Genomic DNA, 20468 nt, shown 5'->3' on the forward strand with positions numbered 1-20468 from the left:
TCTGGCTCTGGTACTATATTGTGTCCTTTGAGCACAGAGCCGGGAGTAAGCCCTGAGCACAGCTGGGTTTAGGCAACTTCTTCCCTTCAAAAGAGCTGAGGAGGGGCTGGAGTGACAGCAAAGCAGTTAGGTCGTTTGCCTTGCAATCTGTCGAACAGAGTTCGATCCCTAGCATCCCATTTGGTCCCCTGAGCCTGCCAAGAGTAGTTTCTGAGCACAGAGCCAGGAGTAACCCCTGAGTGCTGCCAGGCATATCCCCAAAATAAAGACCTGAGGAGGGTTTAGAGAGAAAGTTAAGTGCCTCATGTGTATGAAGCTTTGGGTTCAATATGAAGTACCCCTAAGTTGTAAACATGTAAAGCATCACATTGAATAAAATTGTCCTTATTACAGATGATTGGTAGGTATGTATTTATTCAATACCTGAAAACATTTCAAAATTTAAAAAACACCATTAAACATCACACAATTCCAGAGCAACTGAGGGTGGGACAAATTCCAAGGGCCTCATTCTTCATAACAGTAAACAGAATCATCCAACTCTCAACAATTTCTTCCATTTTTCTTTTCTGGGGGGAAGGAGGGTAGTAAGTACTCAGGGCTTACTCTTGGCTCTAGGCTCAGAAATCACTTTTGGCCGTTTGGCCGTGCACGGGGCATATGGGATGCTAGGGATTGAACTCGAGTTGACGTGCAAAGCAAACGCCCAACCCACTGTGCTATATTTCCTGGACGCCCCCGAACAATCAGGTTTTTAGCTTCGGGATCTGGTCCCAGTTCTGGAGCCTCTGAAGATCAAAGTCAAGGTTACCATTCTGGATGGGTTGACTGTGGCCCCTAGAAGGCTATCTTCAGGTACAGAGCTGAAGAGAAGCTTCCCAAAGGTACCTCACAGCCCTGCAGAAATCAGCAGGGAGAAGGGGCCTGCCCAGGGTGTCTGGGGGTGCCCCCTTCTGCACTGTGACTCCCTGTGTCCCCTTTGGGCTCCACTAATAGGATGGGGGCCACCCCCCAGAGTCGTAGTAGCTGGAATGTCTTCTAGCCGTTTCTGGAACCTCCGATCTGGGGTAACCAGGGAGGTAGAAACCATTGGGGATCCAGGAGGCACAGCCAATGGGGCTCAACTTGGGGCTTTCGGGCGCACGATCACGCTGGAGTTGGTGACGCGTGCTCCGTAGTGGCCAGCCCAGAACTGCGTGTCCTGGCCCCAGTGTTCAAATGACACAAAGCGGATGCCCGCCTTGATGTCGGAGAAAACGTGGGTGACCTGCAGAAGAGGACAGAGTGGGCGTCGGTGCCTGGCCAAGAGCGACATCCCCAGTGCCCATGGTGCGGCCCACACAGGAGGGGGCCAAGGCCATGCTTATTCTGTTCTGGCCTTGAACCCCAAGGTTCAATAAATACAGAAATAAACAGAGGTTATTTCTCTGGAAGCCTCGTGGGGGCACTGCAGGCAAGTCCTAGCTGCTGGACATTCTCAGGTTAACTTCTCTCTGGTTCTTTGTGTTTGTTTTGTTTTGGGGCCACACCCGACGGCACTCGGTTACTTCTGGCTCTGTGCTCAGAAGTCGCTCCTGGCAGCTTGGGGGACCATATGGGATCCTGGGGATCGAACTGGGTCTGTCCTGGGTCGTCCCGTCCGCATGCCAGGCAAACTCCCTACCGCTGTACTATTGCTCCGGCCCTTCTCTCTGGTTCTTTTGGTTTTGGTTTATTTATTGTTGTTTTGGAGTCACACCTGGATGCGCTCAGGGCTTACGCCTGTTTTTGCACTCGGGATTCACTCCTGGCAGGCTTAGTGGGTCCAGAGGTGACTCTGGGGATTGAACCCTGGTCCGCCTCTCTACCTGCTGTGAGTTTAAGGCTCTGGGTTGTTCTTGAACTTACTAAAGAGATCCTTAGCCTTGGAGGTGGCCCAGCAGTAAAGCGCATTAAAGCGCAGAGCCTGGAGTAACCTTTGAGCACCAGCGGGTGTGGCACCAAATAAACAAAAATGAGAGAGGAGGATCACCCTGGGGTGGTTAGGTGCTTGCTTGCACACACTGACCCGGTTCAATTCCTGGTTCCACATGGCCTAACACAGTCCAACACTACTGGGCTCGAGCACACCTCATCCTGGGGCCCTTGCATTGAACCCCAGCCTCTCCCACCCAGCAGAGAGGCTGTTCTGCACCCCCAAACTAAAAGTAAACTGGGTGCATGGCTCAAAGGGTTGGGTGTGTATTTTATGTAAGAGCTAATGGTTCAGTTGTCAGTACCACATGGTTCTCTAGCACTATGGTCTGTTCCCCACTTTCTGTGTGACCTAAAAATACAAACCAGAAAAAAAGCACACACACACACACACACACACACACACACACACACACACACGCATGCCTGTATGATTACAACTATATAAACAACCACACAAAAAGACTGCAAGGTGCCTTGAATGACCGGTCCCGATTGTTCTGAGCATAGGTCGGACAACCAGCCAGCCAGTCAGCCAGCCTGCCAGCCTCACCCATGCCCGGCCTACCAGCCTAACCCACGCCCTGGCCTAGCTCTCACCTGCTGGCAGGCATCATTGTTCCACTGTGGGATGGGCTCAGGAGTGGCCGAGAATTCCTCCAGGATGCTGAAGTTGCCATCTAAAAGCTGTACAATAAGCCGGTACTTGCAGCCACAGTCATGTCGGCCTCCCCACCTGGAGGGGGGGGGGTGAAGGACACAGAGATCTTCATGGCTGGGAGGGTCTTTTTTTTCTGGTGTCTGCCTCCCCACTCACAAGGCCTCCCCTAGAAGTGAATCCAGAGTGCGCCCCGGAACTCACCATCTTGTATGCAAGTGGTCTGCAGGCACATTTATTGATTCTTTATTGTGTTTTTTAGTTTATTTTGGTTTTGGTTTTGGGCCACACCCAGCAACGCTCAGGGGTTACTCCTGGCTCTGCACTCAGGAATCACTCCTGGCGGTGTTTGGGGATCATATAGATCGCCGGGGATCGAACCTGGGTTGGCTGCGTGCAAGGCATGTGTCCTACCTGCTGTCCTATCTCTACAGCCCCCAGTTTATTATTTTTTTTGGCTTTCCCATGCAGTGCTCAGGAGACGTTGGGGATACTTCCGGCAACACTGAGCCTGGCACTCGTGGGGTTCAGCAGTGCTGAGGGCCACCAGGTGATGCTTGGGGGACCATGGAAGGTCAGGAACCAGACTGGAGCTTTTCATGCAATCCTTTGAGCTACCTCTGCACCCCCACAGTCATTTTAGAGGTGTTGACCAAGAGTCGAATACATGCATTATAATAGATGGGAGATCCAACTTAGATCCCTGGCATTGCACATTTCCCCAAACATCGCCCAAAGTGGCCCAGAAACAAAACACAAAAGCGCTAACCGAGTCGGAATGATGTACAGGGGAGAAGGTATATTACCTTGCATGCAGTTGACCTGAGTTTGATCCCCGGCACCCCGTAGGGGCTATTGAGTCTCACCGAGTTATCCCGGAGCACAGACTCAGGTGTAAGCCCTGAGCACCACTGGGTGTGCCCCCTCCAATAAAAACCAAGCACTAGGGCAGTGCTGCTCAAAGTGCCACTTTCTGTATCACTAAGGTGACAAAAGAATTTCTCATTCAGAGGTGGAGGGGATCATTTAAAGGGCCAGAGTACATGCTTTGCACGTAGGAGACCCAGGTTCAATTCCTGGTACCGTCTGGTCCCCTGAGCACTACAGGGAGTGGCCTGTGAGTAAGGCTAGGTGTGTCCCTTCCATTTGTCGTGCCATGTTTGTCTTCTTTTTATTTTATTTTTTGGTGGAGTTTTGGGCCATACCCAGATGCACTCAGGGGTAACTTCTGGCTCTGCGCTCGGAAATCGATCCTGGCAGGTTCAGGGAACCATATGGGAAGCCGGGGATCGAACCCAAGTCTGTCGTAGGTTGGCTTCGCGCAAGGCAAACACCCTATTGCTGTGCTATCACTCCGTCCCCAATATTTGTTTGTCCTTTTAGCTGTTGATTGAGCTTGACAAGGCTACAAATTTCTGTAGTGCCCATGCCTGCCTGCCAGTGGGGCCAGAAATCACACTCAGCACCATGCGACAAGATTGAAGGCTCTACACATTCAGGGGTAAGACTGGGAGCTGGAGAGAAGGTTCAGAAGCAGAGCACTTGCCTCGCATGCTGCTAACCTGGGTTCGAGTTCCAGCACTGCTTCTGTTCCCCTGAACCCTGCCAGGAGTGATCCTTGAGCACAGAGCCAGGAACCAACCCTGGGCACAGCTGGATGTGGCCCCCAAAGCAAAATCAAAAGTAAAATTTTACAAATGAAAATGTTTCTCCGTTTTGATTTTTTGGGTACTATTTCTCCAGTCTCAATAAAATATGGGGTTATTTTCTTTGGTAATTATACCTGTTTGCCTTATTAATAAAATCTTTGTTTTCATTTTTATTTTAGGGGAGGCCACACCCCGTGATGTTCAGGTCTTATTCCAGGCTCTGCACTCAGGAATCACCCCTGGAGGGTTCAGGGGACCATATGAGATTCAGGCGACCAAAACTGGGTCAGTTGTGTACAACTGTTCTACTATCTCTCCAACCCCTAATAACAAAATCTTTGATATGTTTATTTCCTCCTAGTAATTATTTTGATTATTTACTAGCATTTATTTTATACAGTCCTGATATTGTTTCTTCTTCCTTTTGAAGGGGGGGGGGTCACGTCGAACCACCATCTGTCCTGAATCAGCTGCGTGCAAGGCAAACGCCCTACCGCTATGCTATCTCTCCAGCCTTGTTTTTTGTTTGTTTGTTTGTTTGGTTTTTGGTTTTTGGGTCACACCCAGCCCTGTTTCTTCTTCCTACTTTGACCAACGAGAGTTGCCAAGATTGTGCTCAGTGCATGGGGCACACTGGGGATTTGAACCCAGGACCACATGCTTACAAGGCTGCTGTGCCATGCCCTTGTGTTATTCCTCCAGACTTTCCACCACTGCCTAAATGGAGGTGAAAGACGTGATATCCCAGGTGTGTGACGTGGATATTTTACAGAACCATTTTCTTAGGGCTTCAGGAAATGGGGCTCAGTAGTAGCGCTTAGGATCTGCATAAGGCTGAGAGTTGGCTCCCCAGCTCCTGCCCACAATGCCACTGTGATCCCAGGAGCCCCCCAACAAAGATTGAGGTCTTCTGTGTATTGTGACCAAGAGTGTGTGTGTGTGTGTGTGTGTGTGACAGAGAGAGAGAGAGAGAGAGAGAGAGAGAGAGAGAGAGAGAGAGAGAGAAAGAGAGAGAGAGAGACCTGAAACCCTAGGCAAGGTAACAACAACAAATTAATGGGAAGGGAAAGGAAGGAGGAAGGAGGAAGGAGGAAGGAGGAGAAGGAGAGGGGTGGGGTGGAAGGACAGAATAGGGAAGAAGAGGGGAGGGGAGGGAAGGAAACAATTTTCCTCTGAATCAGTCACTCAAGAAGAGGATTCAGAGACTTTAAATCAACTGGTGATGAGCCGCCTGGTGAGGCTGAAAAGAACATCCGATGTCCATTTAGGGTCAATTAGATTGTATTTGCAGAATCGAATACTGTGCAGCAAGTAAGGGAACTAATTGCAGCAACATACAGTGATGGATGGATCTATTAATGCAATTGAGTGAAAGGACCAGAGACAGGCTGTATGATTCTGGCTACGCATAAATACAAACATCTATGTCATCCAGCCACAAGACAAAAATGTGCAAAACTGAAGATTTTGGGGGGGAGAGGGGGAGAGAGAGAGCTCAACAGACTGGACCACATATATTGTTTTGTTTCCTCCTTTTTGTTGTTGTTGTTGCTGTGTCTTTTTGTTTTGTCTTGTTTGTTTTTGGATCACACCTGGTAGAGCTCAGGGGTTCTTCCTGACTCTGTGCTCAGAAATCACTCCTGGCAGGCACAGAGGACCATATGGGATGCTGGGATTCGAACCACCGCCTGCCCTAGGTTGGCAGCATGCAAGGCAGACGCCCTACCACTGTGCTATTTCTCTGGCCCCTTTTGTTTTTCTTTTTTTTTGTTTTTGTTTTTGTTTTGTTTGTTTGGGGGCCACACCCGGTGGTGCTCAGGGGTTACTCCTGGCTGTCTGCTCAGAAATAGCTCCTGGCAGGCACAGGGGACCATATGGGACGCAGGGATTTGAACCAACCATCTTAGGTCCTGGAGCGGCTGCTTTCAAGGCAAACACTGCTGTACTATCTCTCCGGGCCCTTTTGTTGTTCTTTTGACACACCTGGAGGTATTCAGAGCTTACTCCTGGCTCTAAGCTCAGGAATCACTCCTGGCAGGGTTTAGGGAGCCATTTGCATTTCCAGGTAGTGAACTGGAATTCTTCATGTGTGAGGTAAAAGCATCTGATCCATTGTACTATCTCTCCGGCCCAATATCAATATATTTTTATGTTCAGAAGCTTGTATACTAGCCATTTATACTGCTCTGTGACAACCAAGCACAAAGAACATAAATAGAAAATAAAAAGCTATTTTTTCCTGGGACTAGAAAGCTCCAAGAGTCACATTAGGGCCCGGAGAGATAGCACAGCGGCGTTTGTCTTGCAAGCAGTCGATCCAGGACCAAAGGTGGTTGGTTCAAATCCCAGTGTCCCATATGGTCCCCCATGCCTGCCAGGAGCTATTTCTGAGCAGACAGCCAGGAGTAACCCCTGAGCATCGCCGGGTGTGGCCCAAAAACAAACAAAAAAAAGAAGAGTCACATTGATTGTTTTGGATTGACTTTGAGCCACGAATGGGTTCCTAGAGTTTTCTAATGATTGAAAACATCTTTATGGGTTTCAGAGCAAGGGTGGGGAGCTGGAGTGACAGTACAGTGGGGGAGGGAGCTTGCCTTGCATGTGGCTGACTGGGGTTCGATCCCCAACATCCCATCTGGTGCCCTGAGTCCACCAGGAGCCTGCCTTTAGCTCAGAGCCAGGAATAAAGCCTGAGCACCACCGGTTCTGCCCTCCCCAAAAACCAACAACAATAACAGCAATAACAAACAACCAGACATTCTTTTCATTGGTCTGAAGTGTGTCTGTGGATCTGAAATATTCTTGTATGATATACAGTCCTGTTACCCCTCCCCTGCCAAATGCTAAACTTACCTGCTGGTCAGACCAGCCCACAGCTGGGAGGAGTCTGTAGTTGCTAATTAAAGTGGCCTGGGGAGGGGTGAGAAAGGCTCAGCAAGGAAGAAACAGCAAAGAGAAATGAGAGACAGGATAGATGCAGGAGCAGGAAAGAGGATGCTTAGCTTAGAAGCCGTGTAAAATATGCAATGGAGGTTAGGGCTTTATTAACTGACTGCTGTGGATCATTTCCTCACCGTTATCCTGATATCTACAGGCACCGGGCTGGGCCGAGAAAGGCCCCATCCATCCACCCCATCAAGGACTTCATAATTAATATTTAATACAACACAGCCCAAATACAAGCCCCGTAATTATTACAACCAAATATTCTACCTATGATAAAAGACAAATAACACGATAGTTTGATTAGTTCTAAGTACCGGGAGCAGTGCGCTTGTTTTGCACGCTGCTGACCTGGGTTCGATTTCCAGCATCCCATATGGCCCCCTGAGCCATGGAGAAGAGTTATTCCTGAGTGTGGAGCCAGGAGTAAGTCCTGAGCATTGCTGGGTGTGGCCCAAAACAAAACAAAACAATAAAGGAATCTGGTAATGGCAAAAATGTCAAATGGTCACTTTGCCTTGCCTCTCCCATAACTTTCTTTTTTTTGGGGGGGGGGTTCTGGCTTACACCCAGTGGCGCTCAGGAATTACTCCTGGCTCTGAGCTCAAAAATCACTCCTTGCAGGCTCAGGGGAACATATGGGATGCCAGGGATCAAACCCACATTAGCCACATGCAAGGTAAATGCCCTACCTGTGTGCTCTCTCTCTCTCTCTGGCCCCTCTAGAAATCTTGACATCTAGGGACCATATGCCAGAGAGAGAGGGACTCCCAGCACCAGCTCTAACCTGTAAAGCTGGAGGACTGGAGAAATGACTAAGAAAAAAGAAGCATATGGAGTTTCCACCATAGAAATGGTCTTTCCGTTGATTTCTAATGAAGAAACAGCTACAGAAAAAAATCTAGAATTTGCCTCCTTTAAGACAGATATGGATGAGAGCCAGAGAGATGGGAGAGTGGGGAGGGCTCTTGCTTTGGCATAGCAAACCCTGGCTCTTCATATGATCTGCAGAATCCCGCCAGGAATGATCCCTGGGATCAGAACCAGAAGCAAGCCCTGAACACTTCAGGTGTGGGCCCCAAACCCAAACCAAATGAACAAAATCAATATGGGGGCCAAAGAGATAGCACAGCAGGTAGGGCTCTATCCTTGCACATGACCAACTCAGGTTCAATCTTCAGTATCCCATATGGTCTCCGAAGTCCACCAGGAGTGATTCCTGAGTGCAGAGCCAGGAATAACCTCCCCCTCCCCAACCAAACCAAAACATCTGAATGCACCCCAGTTTCAAGATTGTCAAACTCTGGAGGCATGTGAGCAGGGTCAGAAAAACCCTGCTCACTTTCGAAACTTCCCCACTTCCTGTGAACTTTAGAACCTTTCCCACTGATGCAAAAACAACTCTCATGATCCAACACAGTAGCTGAGGCCTAATAATAAATCCAACTCCTCAATGGTACAGCCAGGCCTGGAACTTGCCAGACCTGGTTCCTGAAATCTGGTCTAAGTCCAGGTCCCTCCCCTGCCTCTTCCAGAGACAGAGTACTACCTTCCAGAGAAAGCTCATCTAGTCTCCAGCAGGAGCCCCAATACAGAGGGGAAGGTGCTTGTCTTGCATGTAGCTGGCCCCGGTTCAATTATTGGCACTGCGTAGAGTCCCTTCAACTCACCAGGAGTAAGCCCTAAGCACAGAGCCAGGAGTAAGCCCTGAGCACTGCCGGATATGGCCACAACCAACTAAACAATGCAATCTAGCATCTTCCATCGGTACAAGAGTACAAAGGTGAATGACTAGCAATGAAACCAGTGCCCTGAGCTACAGTTCCTTCCTCCATCTGTGAGGGTTGTTATTTATTTATTTATTTTCAGTTTTTGAGCCACACCTGGTGTGTGGATTAGTCCTAGCTATGCGCTCAGAAATCGCTCCTGGCTTGGGGGGCCATATGGGATGCTGGGGGATAGAACCATGAACCATCGTAGGTTAACATGTGCAAGGCAGATGCCCTACCGCTTGCACCACCACTCTGGCCCCAAACTGTGAGGGTTTTTGAGGTATTACCCCTGACAGAGGCTTCCCCTTGGCACTCACCAGTCAGAGACACAAATTTCGATCTTGCCACTATCCAGCAGTTCTGGCCACAGCCCTTCCTCCTCCAAGTCCAATACCTGCTTCTTGTGACACCACCTAGGCCGGAGGGAGAAGGGTCAGGGAGAAGGGAGACAGTGTTTCCCAACACTCGGGTCTCCTCCCGGCAGCGGGGAACAGTCACCTGTAGGAAGACACGAAGCAGGTCTGTGCGGGCGCCCCGGGAATGCTGGTTCTGTTAGGCTCCACCACCCAGCCGTTCCCGTCGTGTCGTACCATCCACTTCCGGAAGCCTTCTGGAGGAGAAAGAGAGCTAAGCAGGGCCAGAGAGATAGCACAGCGGTAGGGCATTTGCCTTGCATGCAGCCCATACAGGACGGACGGTGGTTCGAATCCCGGTATCCCATATAGTCCCGAGAGCCTGCTTGGGGCGATTTCTGAGCACAGAGCCAGGAGTAACCCCTTGAGCGCTGCTGGGTGTGACCCCCCAAAAACAAAGGGAAACAAAATAAACAAACAATAAAGAGAGCTAAGCGGCCATGAAGAGGCAAATCAGGGGCAAGGCACCGGTAGATCCTGGTTTGATTCCCCCCTACAGCACATATAATGCCCAAGCCCAGCCAGGAGTGATGCCTGAGCACAGAGACAGAAGAAGCCCTGAGCACCGCTGCATGTGACCACCTGCCTTGCCCCGATAAAATGGCTTGATTCACTTATTTCTGGCTTTGGAGCTACTCCTTCAATGCTCAGGGTTCGCTCCTGGCTCTGCAATTAGGAATCGGTCAGGATATGCCGGGTGACCCCGGTTGCTTGGCAATGCTGTATGTACTGTCTCTCTAGCTCCCTCACCAAACATTATTTTTTGGTGTTTGGGCCATACCTGGTGATGCTAAGGGATTCTTCCTGGCTTTGTGCTCAGGAATCACTTCCTGCAGTGCTGGGGTGGGGGTGGGACCCTATGGGGTGCCAAAGGTTGAACCTGTTTCACCTGGCTACTCACCAGGTCACTTGCAATGCAAGCAAACACCTTGCCCGCTGTACTATCTCTCTGGCACCCCCACTAAACATTTCCCTAAACGTATGTGTGTGTGTGTGTGTGTGTGTGTGTGTGTGTGTGTGTGTGTGTGTGTGTGTGTGTGTGTGTGTGTATGATACCCGGCCATGCTCAGGGGATGCCTCCTAGTGTGTGTGTGTGTGTGTGTGTGTGTGTATGATACCCGGCCATGCTCAGGGGATGCCTCCTAGCTCTGCACTCAGCAATCCCTCCTGGCAAGCTCAGGGAAGAGGGGAAACCATACAGGGTATGTGAGGGAAGGGGGTGGGGAAATTGAACCCTGACTAGCCACTTGCAAGTTGTAAGGCAAAAGCCCTCCCTGCTGTACTATCTCTCCCCCAACCTTCTCATTTCCTCCCACTTCTCTTTTTTTCATTTTTGGGTCACACCAGGCGGTGCTCAGGGGTTTCCTCCTGGCTCTGCACTGAGCAATAGCTCCTGGCAGGCTCATGAGGGGGAACCAGATGGGATGCCAGGGATCAAACCTGGCTCCGCCTGTGCAAGATAAATAAATGAACAAATAAATAAATGCCCTATCTCCCCAACCTTCTCATCTTTTCCCTCTTTTCAACAACTTTAGTGCCGGGTTCTGAGTCTGAACCTCCACTTCCACCGGGCCTGCCTCTGCCCCAGCCCCTGGCTGGCCTGCCACCCTGCCCGCTTGCCACTCAGCCAGCTGCCCATCTGCTACCCTGCCCGCTTGCCACTCAGTCACCTGCCCGCCTGCTACCCTGCCCGCCAGCCACCATGCCACTCTGCTTGCCTGCCAGCCTGCCACCATGGCACCCTGCAACCTTGCCACCCAGCCAACCTGCAGCCTTGCCACCTTGCCACCCTGCCCGCCTGCCACCTTGCCCGCCTGCCCGCCTACCACCAGGCCTACCACCCTGCAGTCTGCTGCCCTGTCACCCAGTCACCCTGCCACCATGCTACCTGCCCGCCTGCCACCATGCCACCCAACCACCCTGCCAGCCTGCAGCCTGTCACCCTGCCACCATGCCCACCTGCCACCTTGCCCGCCTGCCCGCCTACCACCAGGCCTATCACCCTGCAGCCTGCTGCCCTGTCACCCAGCCACCCTGCCACCCGACCACCCTGCCAGCCTGCAGCCTGTCACCCTGCCACCATGCCCGCCTGCCACTATGCCACCCAGCAACCCAGCCCTCTGCCAGCCCGCCCCCGAGCTGCCGCCTCACCCTGGCCGCAGGGGTTGCGGACGAGGTTGCGGCCCAGGGGCCGCAGCGCGCAGAAGCGGCCGAGCAGCGAGGGCCCGGCGGGGCGCGCGGGCGGCAGGCAGGCGCGGACGAGGGGCAGCAGCGCGGCGTGGCGGCGGGCCAGCAGCAGCAGCCACAGCGCCTGGCCGTCCACCAGCGCGCGCCACGCCCGGCACACCCGGCGGCAGCGCAGCAGCAGCGCGCGCGGCGGGACGTGGCTCAGCACCTGCAGCAGCAGCTCGGGCGGCAGCAGGCTCAGGTCCGGGCCCCGCTCGCAGGCCAGGGCCGGGCCCGGCGCGCCGCACCCCCGGGCCGGCGGGGCGCGCGAGGTGGCCGCGCCCATGGCCGCCCGGCCCGGAGGACGACGCGGACGCGGACGGCGGCGGCGGCGCGGAGGGAGGGAGGGAGGAGGGAGGGAGGAAGGGTCAGCCCGCGGTCGGTCCCGCCTCCGCCCGCCCCGGCCGTCCCCGCCCTCCCGCGCCCCACGCCGCGGCACCCGCGTCCCTGCGCGCCCCCGGCCCGCCCGCTCCTCTCGGTGGAAAGTGCATCGATGGATTGAGTGGGAGTGGGGGTCACACTCGGGGGTCGCTCCTGGCTCTGCATTCAGAAATGGCTCCTGGCAGGCAGGGGGGATCATATGGGGATGGTCCCCCCAGGGTAGGCCTCCTGCAAGGCCAACAAACTCCTTCCCGCTGTGCTATCTCTCCAGCCCCACCACTTTTCCCTTCCTTCCTTCCTTCCTTCCTTCCTTCCTTCCTTCCTTCCTTCCTTCCTTCCTTCCTTCCTTCCTTCCTTCCTTCCTTCCTTCCTTCCTTCCTTCCTCCCTCCCTCCCTCCCTCCCTTCCCTCCCTCCCTCCCTTCCTTCCCTCCCTCCCTCCCTTCCCTCCCTCCCTCCCTTTCCTGATTTCGCTTTTTGGGGGCCACACTTGGCAGTGCTCAGGAGGGTTTGCACCTGCCTCTGTGCTCAGGAATCACTCCTGTCAGGCTCTGAGTAGAGGGACCCTATGGAATCCCTCTAGGGATCAAGCCCTAGTGGGCCCTATGCAAGGTAATGCCCTCCCCACTGTGCTATCGCTGTGAAAGGGGGGACTTTGCCTCTTTTGGGGGACACCATTGCACCTCTCACACATTCCTCCTCCTCCCCCATCTACCTCCCTGGCTTTTCCCTCTAAGGCTAAACTCTGCCTGCCTCCTATTTATTTATTTATTTATTTATTTATTTATTTTACAAATCAACACACACACCCTCTTCTGTGGGTGCATTCAGGGGTCAGGGTCACTCCAGATTGGAAATAGATGATGGAACGGGGGAGAGGTGGGGCAGAGGGGATCCAAGTTCTGTCCCCCCCCAAGACTGCAAACCTGAGAGTCCTCCCTGGAAAGACCCTAAGGTGCCCTCATCAGTGCTGTGACCAGATCAGCAACCTGGATGGTGACTGGGAATTTGTTGAATCCTTTTATTTTAAAGCTGTTTATTTTTTTCTTTCTTTTTATATGCATTTATTTATTGGTTTTGGGGCCGCACCCGGCGATGCTCAGGGGTTACTCCTGGCTCTGTGCTCAGAAACCACTCCTGGCAAGCTTGGGGAACTATATGGGATGCCAGGAATCAAACCAGGCCCTTCCCCGGTCAACTGCATGCAAGGTAAATGCCCTACCTTTGTGCTATCTCTCTGGCCCCTTGTGGAATCTTTGAAAAAAAAATTTTTTTCCACCTCCAAAAGGTGGAGCACGTTTTGCAGGGGAAATATGGTTGGGGGGGGGCGCAAGTGTTTTCTGTAGGTTTCCTTCCACTCCATCTGAGCCCTAAGGAGCGGTGCCCTCCTAGTGACAGTTGCAGCCCCAGGAGGTAGGTGTCGCTCTGAGCCCAGGCAACAGGGCAGGAAGCACAGGCCCCAAAAGGCCTGGCGATGCATCCCTGGTCCCCCAGGTCCTGGCTGTAACTGCTGCACCAGCTCCAGGATTCAGGGATTCAGCAGAATGAAATGTGAGTTTCGGAACCAAGGAAACCGAATGTGGATTCTGGCCCACTGGGGACTTAGCTCGGAGAGGAGACAGGAGGAATAAAGAGCAAAGGAGCTGCTGTTGGGAAAGACAAATGAACATCGGAATGAAACGATAATTTAATTAATAGCTATGAGGATATTATTTCACATAGAAATCCTCTCCACAAATGTGGATTAGAGGGAGTTTCATTGTTGAGTAAGCATGAAAGTGGCAATGATATGCCCTGCTGGAAAGCACAAGAGACCTCGGAGTTCATAGAGTCCGGAAGGAAGGCCCGGAAAGCCTTTGGGGAAACAGAGAGGGAGGGAAAGGAGAATCAGTGACTGGATGGGTGGACAGGTGAGGCAGATTCCCCCTTAATTTGGGGGGGGGGAATTGGGCCTATTTATTTTCAGGGGGTACATTTCCAGTTTTGACTATTGAGTTTTTTTTTAAGCCACACCCGGTAGCTTTCAGCGGTTACTCCTGGCTCTGTGCTCAGAGGTCATTCCTGGCAGTGCTCCATATAGGAACCATATATGGCAGGGACCATATAGGAAGCCGGGGATTAAACCCGGGTTAGCCATGTGTAAAGTAAGCGCCTTCCCTGCTGTATGATCTCTCTGTCCCTCTGTGTTCCCTCTTGAACACATATCCCTTTCTCCCACCTCATGTGTTTCATTTAATAAAAACTGTCTTGCTTAGGGCCGGAGATAGCACAGTGGTAGGGCATTTGCCTTAGACGCAGAAGGATGGTGGTTCGAATCCCGGCATCCCATATGGTCTCCTGAGTCTGCCAGGAGTGATTTCTGAACATAGAGCCAGGAGTAATCCCTGAGTACTGCTGGGTGTGACCCAAAATCCAAAAAAACAAACAAACAAACAAAAAAAAAACACAAACCCCAAAGAACCCAAACTGTCTTGCTTTAGTAAAAAAAAAAAAAAAAAAGGGGCCGGGTAGGTGGCGCTGGAGGTAAGGTGTCTGCCTTGCAAGCGCTAGCCAAGGAAGGACCGTGGTTCGATCCCCCGGCGTCCCATATGGTCCCCCCAAGCCAGGGGCGATTTCTGAGCACATAGCCAGGAGTAACCCCTGAGCGTCAAACGGGTGTGGCCCAAAAAAAAAAAAAAAAAAAAAGAGGGGCCCAAGCTATAGTGCAGCAGGTAGGGCGCTTGCCTTGCATGCAGTAGATGACATCTCATATGGTCCCCCAGAACTGACTGTCAGGAATGTTTCCTGAGCACAGAGCCAGGAGTAACTCCTGAGCACTACAGGGTGTGTTCCCCCAGAAAACACCACTACCTCCACCAATAAATACCCCCCCCCAAATTCTCAAGAAGACATCTGAAGTGTAAAGTTCTTTTTCCTGAGGACACTCTAGCTCCCTATCTACAGAGAAAGCCCCAGGCTTGAGCAGTTTGGAAAATCCCTGTAAAATTAATTTTCAAAGCCAACAGCCTGGTTTTGTATCTGAAATCCCTATTTAGGATGCATGATTTGTTTTTTTCTATGCCAGTGGGGTCTCTCTCTCTCTCTCTCTCTCTCTCTCTCTCTCTCTCTCTCTCTCTCTCTCTCTCTGTCTCTCTAGCTCTCTTTTATTTCCTAAATAAATCCATTGTACTTCACTGACTAGTCATTTTCTCCTGAAGAAAAAATTTGGGAGGGGGGGTCACACCAGGCGAGATTACTCTTGACTCTGCACTCAGAAATCACTCCTGGCAGGCTTGGAGGACCATATGGGATGCCAGGGGATTGAACCCGGGTTTGCCTCATGCAAGGCAAATGCCCTACCTGCTATGCTATCTCTAGCCCCAGAAACTTTTTTTTTTTAATGAGCCATGCTTACCCAAGTCCTATACTTAGTACTTAGTTCCTCTTCAGTTGGGGAATTCCTTTTACTTTTTTTTTTTTTTTTTTTTGGTTTTTTGGGCCACACCCGTTTGATGCTCAAGGGTTACTCCTGGCTAAGCACTCAGAAATTGCCCCTGGCTTCGGGGGACCATATGGGACCCAGGGGGGAATCAAATCGTGGTCCTTCCTTGGCTAGCGCTTGCAAGGCTGACACCTTACCTCTAGCGCCACCTCTCTGGCCCTTCCTTTTACTTTTTTCAACTTTCCAATAAACCTTCCTATTTCTCCTCAAAAAAAATTTTTTTTCTTTCATTCCTTTCATTTTATTTTAGGGGGATCATATGCAGTGAAAAAGATCAAACCTGATTATTCACAGACAAGGCAAAAGTTTTAGCCCCTGAACTGTGTCTCTGGCTTGTGGGGTGATTTCTTTAGATTTTGGTGTCATACCTGGCAGTTCTCAGGGGTTACTCCTGGCTCTGTGCTCAGAAGTCACTCCTGGCAGGCTTGGTGGGGAGGGCATATAGGATGCCAGGAATTGAACTGGGGCCCATTTGGGGTTGGCTCTGTGCAAGGCAAACGCCTTGCCACTGTGCTATTGCTCCGGCCCCTGTGGGGCGGTTTCTTTAAATGAAAGTCAGTCTAAATTGACAAGACTGGGGTCAAAGAGATAGCATGGAGATAAGGTGTTTGCCTTGCATGCAGAAGGACGGTTTGAATTCCCAGCATCCCATATGGTCCGTTCCCCCCCCCCCCCCCCCCCCCCCCCGCTTACCAGGAGCGATTTCTGAGCATAGAGCCTGGTGTAACTCCTGAGCGCTGCCAATGTGACCCCAAAACAAAAACAAACAAGCAAACAAAAACCTAAATTGACAAGACTACATTTAGAACAAATTCCTTGAGTGTTCTGAAAATGAGAAAGCATGGATGATAGCTATGGTTTATTGTTGTTTTGGGGCTACACCTAGCAATGTTGAAGAGTTCCCACCTAGCAATGCTCAGGAGTTACTCCTGGCTCTACACTCAGAAATTACTCCAGATGGTGCTCTGGTAACCATACCGGATGTCTGGGATCAAATCCTGGTCGACCGTGTGCATGGCTAGTGCCCTACCCACTGAACTACCTCTCCAGTAGTTGTGACATTTTACAAACATTGAAAGAAATACCCATGGGGCTGGAGGGTTGGTAAGAATTAAGGCATGGGCCCAGAGAGATAGCACAGCGGTGTTTGCCTTGCAAGCAGCCGATCCAGGACCTAAGGTGGTTGGTTCGAATCCCAGTGTCCCATATGGTCCCCCGTGCCTGCCAGGAGCTATTTCTGAGTAGACAGCCAGGAGTAACCCCTGAGCACCGCTGGGTGTGGCCCAAAAACCAAAAAAAAAAAAAAAGAATTAAGGCATTTGTCTTGTGTGTTCCTGATCCCACTTCGATCCCTAGCACTGCATGTGGTTCCCTGACACAGAGCCAGGTGTAGCCCTTGAGTATGACCACAGAATATGACACCCCCCAACACTTCTCTTCTCCTCCCAGAAGAGAAAGAAAAATTACCTGTGGTAGTTAGATTGGTGATGCAAGAATATCATTCTGGGCAGAAGGGCAGGATTATGGAGCAATAGCACAGCAGATAGGGCACTTGCCTTGCAGGCAACTGACTTGGGTTTGATCCCTGGCATCCCATATGGTTCCCTGAACCTAGCCAGGAGTGATGCCTGAGCGCAGAGCCAGGAGTAAGCCCTGAACACCGCTGGGTGTGGCCCAAAAACTAAGAGAAAAACAAAACAAAACAAAAATAAGTGAAAGGGCAGCCTGAAGAACATGGTATGCTGTGTGTGTGTGTGTGTGTGTGTGTGTGTGTGATGTGTACTGCACACATTCTTGCATATCGGGAACAAAAACGTGGCCACATGGTCATTCCCCCAGTTTTAGAGGTCACCCAGTCCTGTGTCGATTCCTAGGTTGTGCTGTCCCCTCAGTGATCACTTCAGCCTCGGAATTGAAACTCAGCTACCTCTTGTCAAGTGATCTTGGTGGGTGTTGGGGAAAGCCAGCGCTCCTCAGACACAGCTGAGGGGCTCAGGAAGGGCCAGGAATCCAGTTCCTTCGAAGGCAATTCAATCTTTTTGAGTTTTTACACCACACCTGGCAGTGCTCAGAGATGACTCCTGGCTCTGTGTGTTCAGGGATCACTCCTGGTGGGACTCTGGGCACCCGGGCTGGCAAGTGCCCTATACCATGTTTCTGTCTCCAGTGTCATGCAGTATTTTCTGAGAAAGGTACCGAAGTGATGGCGCAGCAGGTATGGTCCCATATGGGACGCGGAGGATCGAACCGCTGTTCGTCCTAGGTTAGCCACATGCAAGGCAAATCACTACCTCTGTGCCACCACTCCGACCCAATATCTCTTATTTTTTTAATTAAAAAAATTAATTTTTGTTTTTGTTTTGGGTCACACCCAGTGGAGCTCAGGGGTTACTCTTGGCTCTGCACTCAGAAATCACTCCTGGCAGGCATGGGGGACCATATGGAATGCCGGAATTCAAACTGCCATCCATTCTGGATTGGCTACATGCAAGGCAAATGCCCTGCCACTGTGCTATCTCTCCAGTCCCTCCTATTTTTTAAATACATTTTTAATTTAATTATACTGAGGCACACAGTTACAAAGTTGTTCATGATTGAGACTCAGTCATACCATGTCCAACACCCTTCACCAGTGCATATTTCCAACCACCAATGCCCAGTTTCCCTCCTGCCCCTCACCCCCAGCCTGCTTCTAGAGCAGACATTTTCCTTCTCTCTCTGTGTGTGTGTCTTTCTTTTTATCCTTTTAGACACAATACACACATTTTAACGACGCTATTTGAAAACAATAATGAAACCCTTAAATTAACTCAGAATAAATCCAAGCCAAGAAAATCAATAGTTAATGGGAAAAACAAAAACCTTTAAAGCATCACTGAAGGCCACTGAAGAAGAGTTAATTAAATATTGACAGGTCAGAGAATAAGCTCTATTCACAGTAATATGGATCAAACTGGGAGCAAGCCCTGGGCAAAAATGAGGGAACCATGGTGAACACGACCTATCATTCCCATAGTACACTCACACCATGGAACAATGGTGCAGCAAACACATGTAGAAAAAAGACAAGATTTCTCAATAAAAAGTCTTGCAGGGGGGCTGGAGTGATAGCAGAGCAGTAGGGCATTAACCTTACACATGGCCCACCTGGGACAGACCTAGGTTTGACCCTCCAGCATCCCATATGGTCCCCCAAGCCTGCCAGGAATTTTGTTTTGTTTTGTTTTGGGTCACACCTGAAGGCGCTCAGGGGTTACTCCTGGCACTTCGCTCAGAATGTGCTCTTGGCAGGCTCAGAGGACTATATGGGATGCCGGGAATTGAACCTGGGTCTGTCCTGGATTGGCTGCGTGCAAAGCAAACGCCCTGCTGCTGTGCTATCTCTCCAACCCGATTCCTCTCTTAACCTCACTTATTGCTCAGACCCAGACAGCTCTCTACCTAGTACAGGTGAATAGAGCACTTGCTTGCACATGGTCACCCTGAGTTTAAACCCCAGCATCCTAGATGGTTCCCCCAAATCCTGTCAAGAGTAAGCCCTGGGCACCGCTGGGTATGGCCCCAAAACAATGTCACCGATTGCTGCTAGAAGGCTCAAGATCAGATTCAACCCGGCCTCTGCCTGATCCAGTGAACCAGCCCTGAGCCAAGACTAGCCCCTTTCTGTCACTGCACTGATCTTGGTCCCAGCATCCAGTCTCATGGTGCAAAAAACAGGAGGTCCCTCATTAAAGGGGCGTTGAGAGAAGTTAGTGATGCTTCAGAATGGGCCCGGAGCTGGCTCAGGGGCTAGAATGCAGGCTTTGCACTCAGGGAAGCTCCTTCTTGGGATTTTCAGCATTGCCAAGAGCACCCCCTCAGCACTGTGATGAGAGTAATCCCTAGGTACTAGCCTGGCTCCCAAATCAAGCAAAAAGCACAAAAGAATGCTCCTGGGATGACTAGCACAGGATCTGGGAGGGGAGAGGCATTGTTGTTGTTGTTGTTATTATTATTTTATTTTGGGGGCCAATGTTCAGTGGTTACTCCTGGCTCTGGGCTCAGGAATCACACTGGGTAGGCTTGTGGGACCATATGGGATAATGCCAGAGATAGAACCTAGATCAGCTGGGTACAAGGCAAAAACCCTATCACTCTGGACTGGAGGTGTTATTATTATTTTTTTTTGTTTTTCTTTGGGGTCACACCCAGCGGCGCTCAAGGGTTACCCCTGGATCTGTGCTCAGAAATCTCCCTGGCAAGCACGGCAGACCATATGGGATGCTGGGATTCGAACCACCGTCCCTCCTGGATCGGCTGCATGCAAGGCAAATGTCCTACCGCTGTTCTATATCTTCAGCCCCTATTTTTGTTTTTGGTTTGGGCCACACCTGTCTATTCTCAGGGCTTACTCCTGGCTCTGTGCTCAGGGATCACTCCCTGATGGTGTTCCAGGGACAAGATGTGGTGCTGGGGATCGAACCTGGGTCAGCATCATACATCATTCCAGACTTTAAAGAAGCATTTATTTATTTATTTATTTTGGTTTTTGGGTCACACCCAGCAGCACTCAGGGGTTACGCCTGGCTCTACACTCAGAAATTGCTCCTGGCAGGCTCGGGGGACCATATGGGATGCCTGGATTTGAACCGCCTTCCTTCTGCATGCAAGGCAAACACACTACCTCCATGCTATATCTCCGGCCCTTTATTATTATTATTATTATTATTATTATTATTATTATTATCTTGTTATTATTACGGGGTTGGGGCAGAATGGATTCAAGGCAACTTGGTTCCTAGTGGTCCTAGTCCTCCATCCATCAGGGACAGAAATCTCAGCTAGTTCCAGGACCATGAGCATCACCTGCACTACCCATTTTATTCCACGAGGGGGCGCAGTGCGAGGGGCTGGGATGCCCAAGAGTCACCTCGACTGGACTGGACTTGGCTAGCCTGGGGTCTCCTGCTGGCAGCTCTTTCCGAATAAAATGGGGACCGTCACCTGTTCCCTTC

The 20468-nt window shown here is 51.0% G+C and overlaps 1 protein-coding gene across 1 annotated transcript; it reads right to left on the reverse strand.

Moving 5' to 3' along the window:
* Positions 1 to 839: 839 nt before the first annotated feature.
* Positions 840 to 11900, reverse strand: FBXO27 (F-box protein 27). The gene is made up of 5 exons (XM_049787483.1): positions 11540 to 11900; positions 9474 to 9585; positions 9293 to 9388; positions 2554 to 2689; positions 840 to 1267 (listed from the first exon to the last, which is right to left on the reverse strand). The coding sequence occupies exons 1-5, from the start codon at positions 11898 to 11900 to the stop codon at positions 1121 to 1123; spliced, it is 852 nt and encodes a 283-aa protein (XP_049643440.1). The 3' UTR covers positions 840 to 1120.
* Positions 11901 to 20468: the final 8568 nt, after the last annotated feature.

This window comes from Suncus etruscus, chromosome 14 (assembly GCF_024139225.1).
Source record: "Suncus etruscus isolate mSunEtr1 chromosome 14, mSunEtr1.pri.cur, whole genome shotgun sequence".
NCBI lineage: Eukaryota > Metazoa > Chordata > Mammalia > Eulipotyphla > Soricidae > Suncus > Suncus etruscus.

Excerpts from the sequence above, each read along its gene's own strand:
- FBXO27 (XM_049787483.1), bottom strand. The coding sequence starts at position 11,900 with ATGGGCGCGGCCACCTCGCGCGCCCCGCCGGCCCGGGGGTGCGGCGCG. Across the intron at positions 9,586-11,539 it reads CCGCAACCCCTGCGGCCAGG|AAGGCTTCCGGAAGTGGATG; the intron begins GTGAGGCGGCAG and ends TTTCTCCTCCAG. Across the intron at positions 9,389-9,473 it reads TGCTTCGTGTCTTCCTACAG|GTGGTGTCACAAGAAGCAGG; the intron begins GTGACTGTTCCC and ends CCTCCGGCCTAG.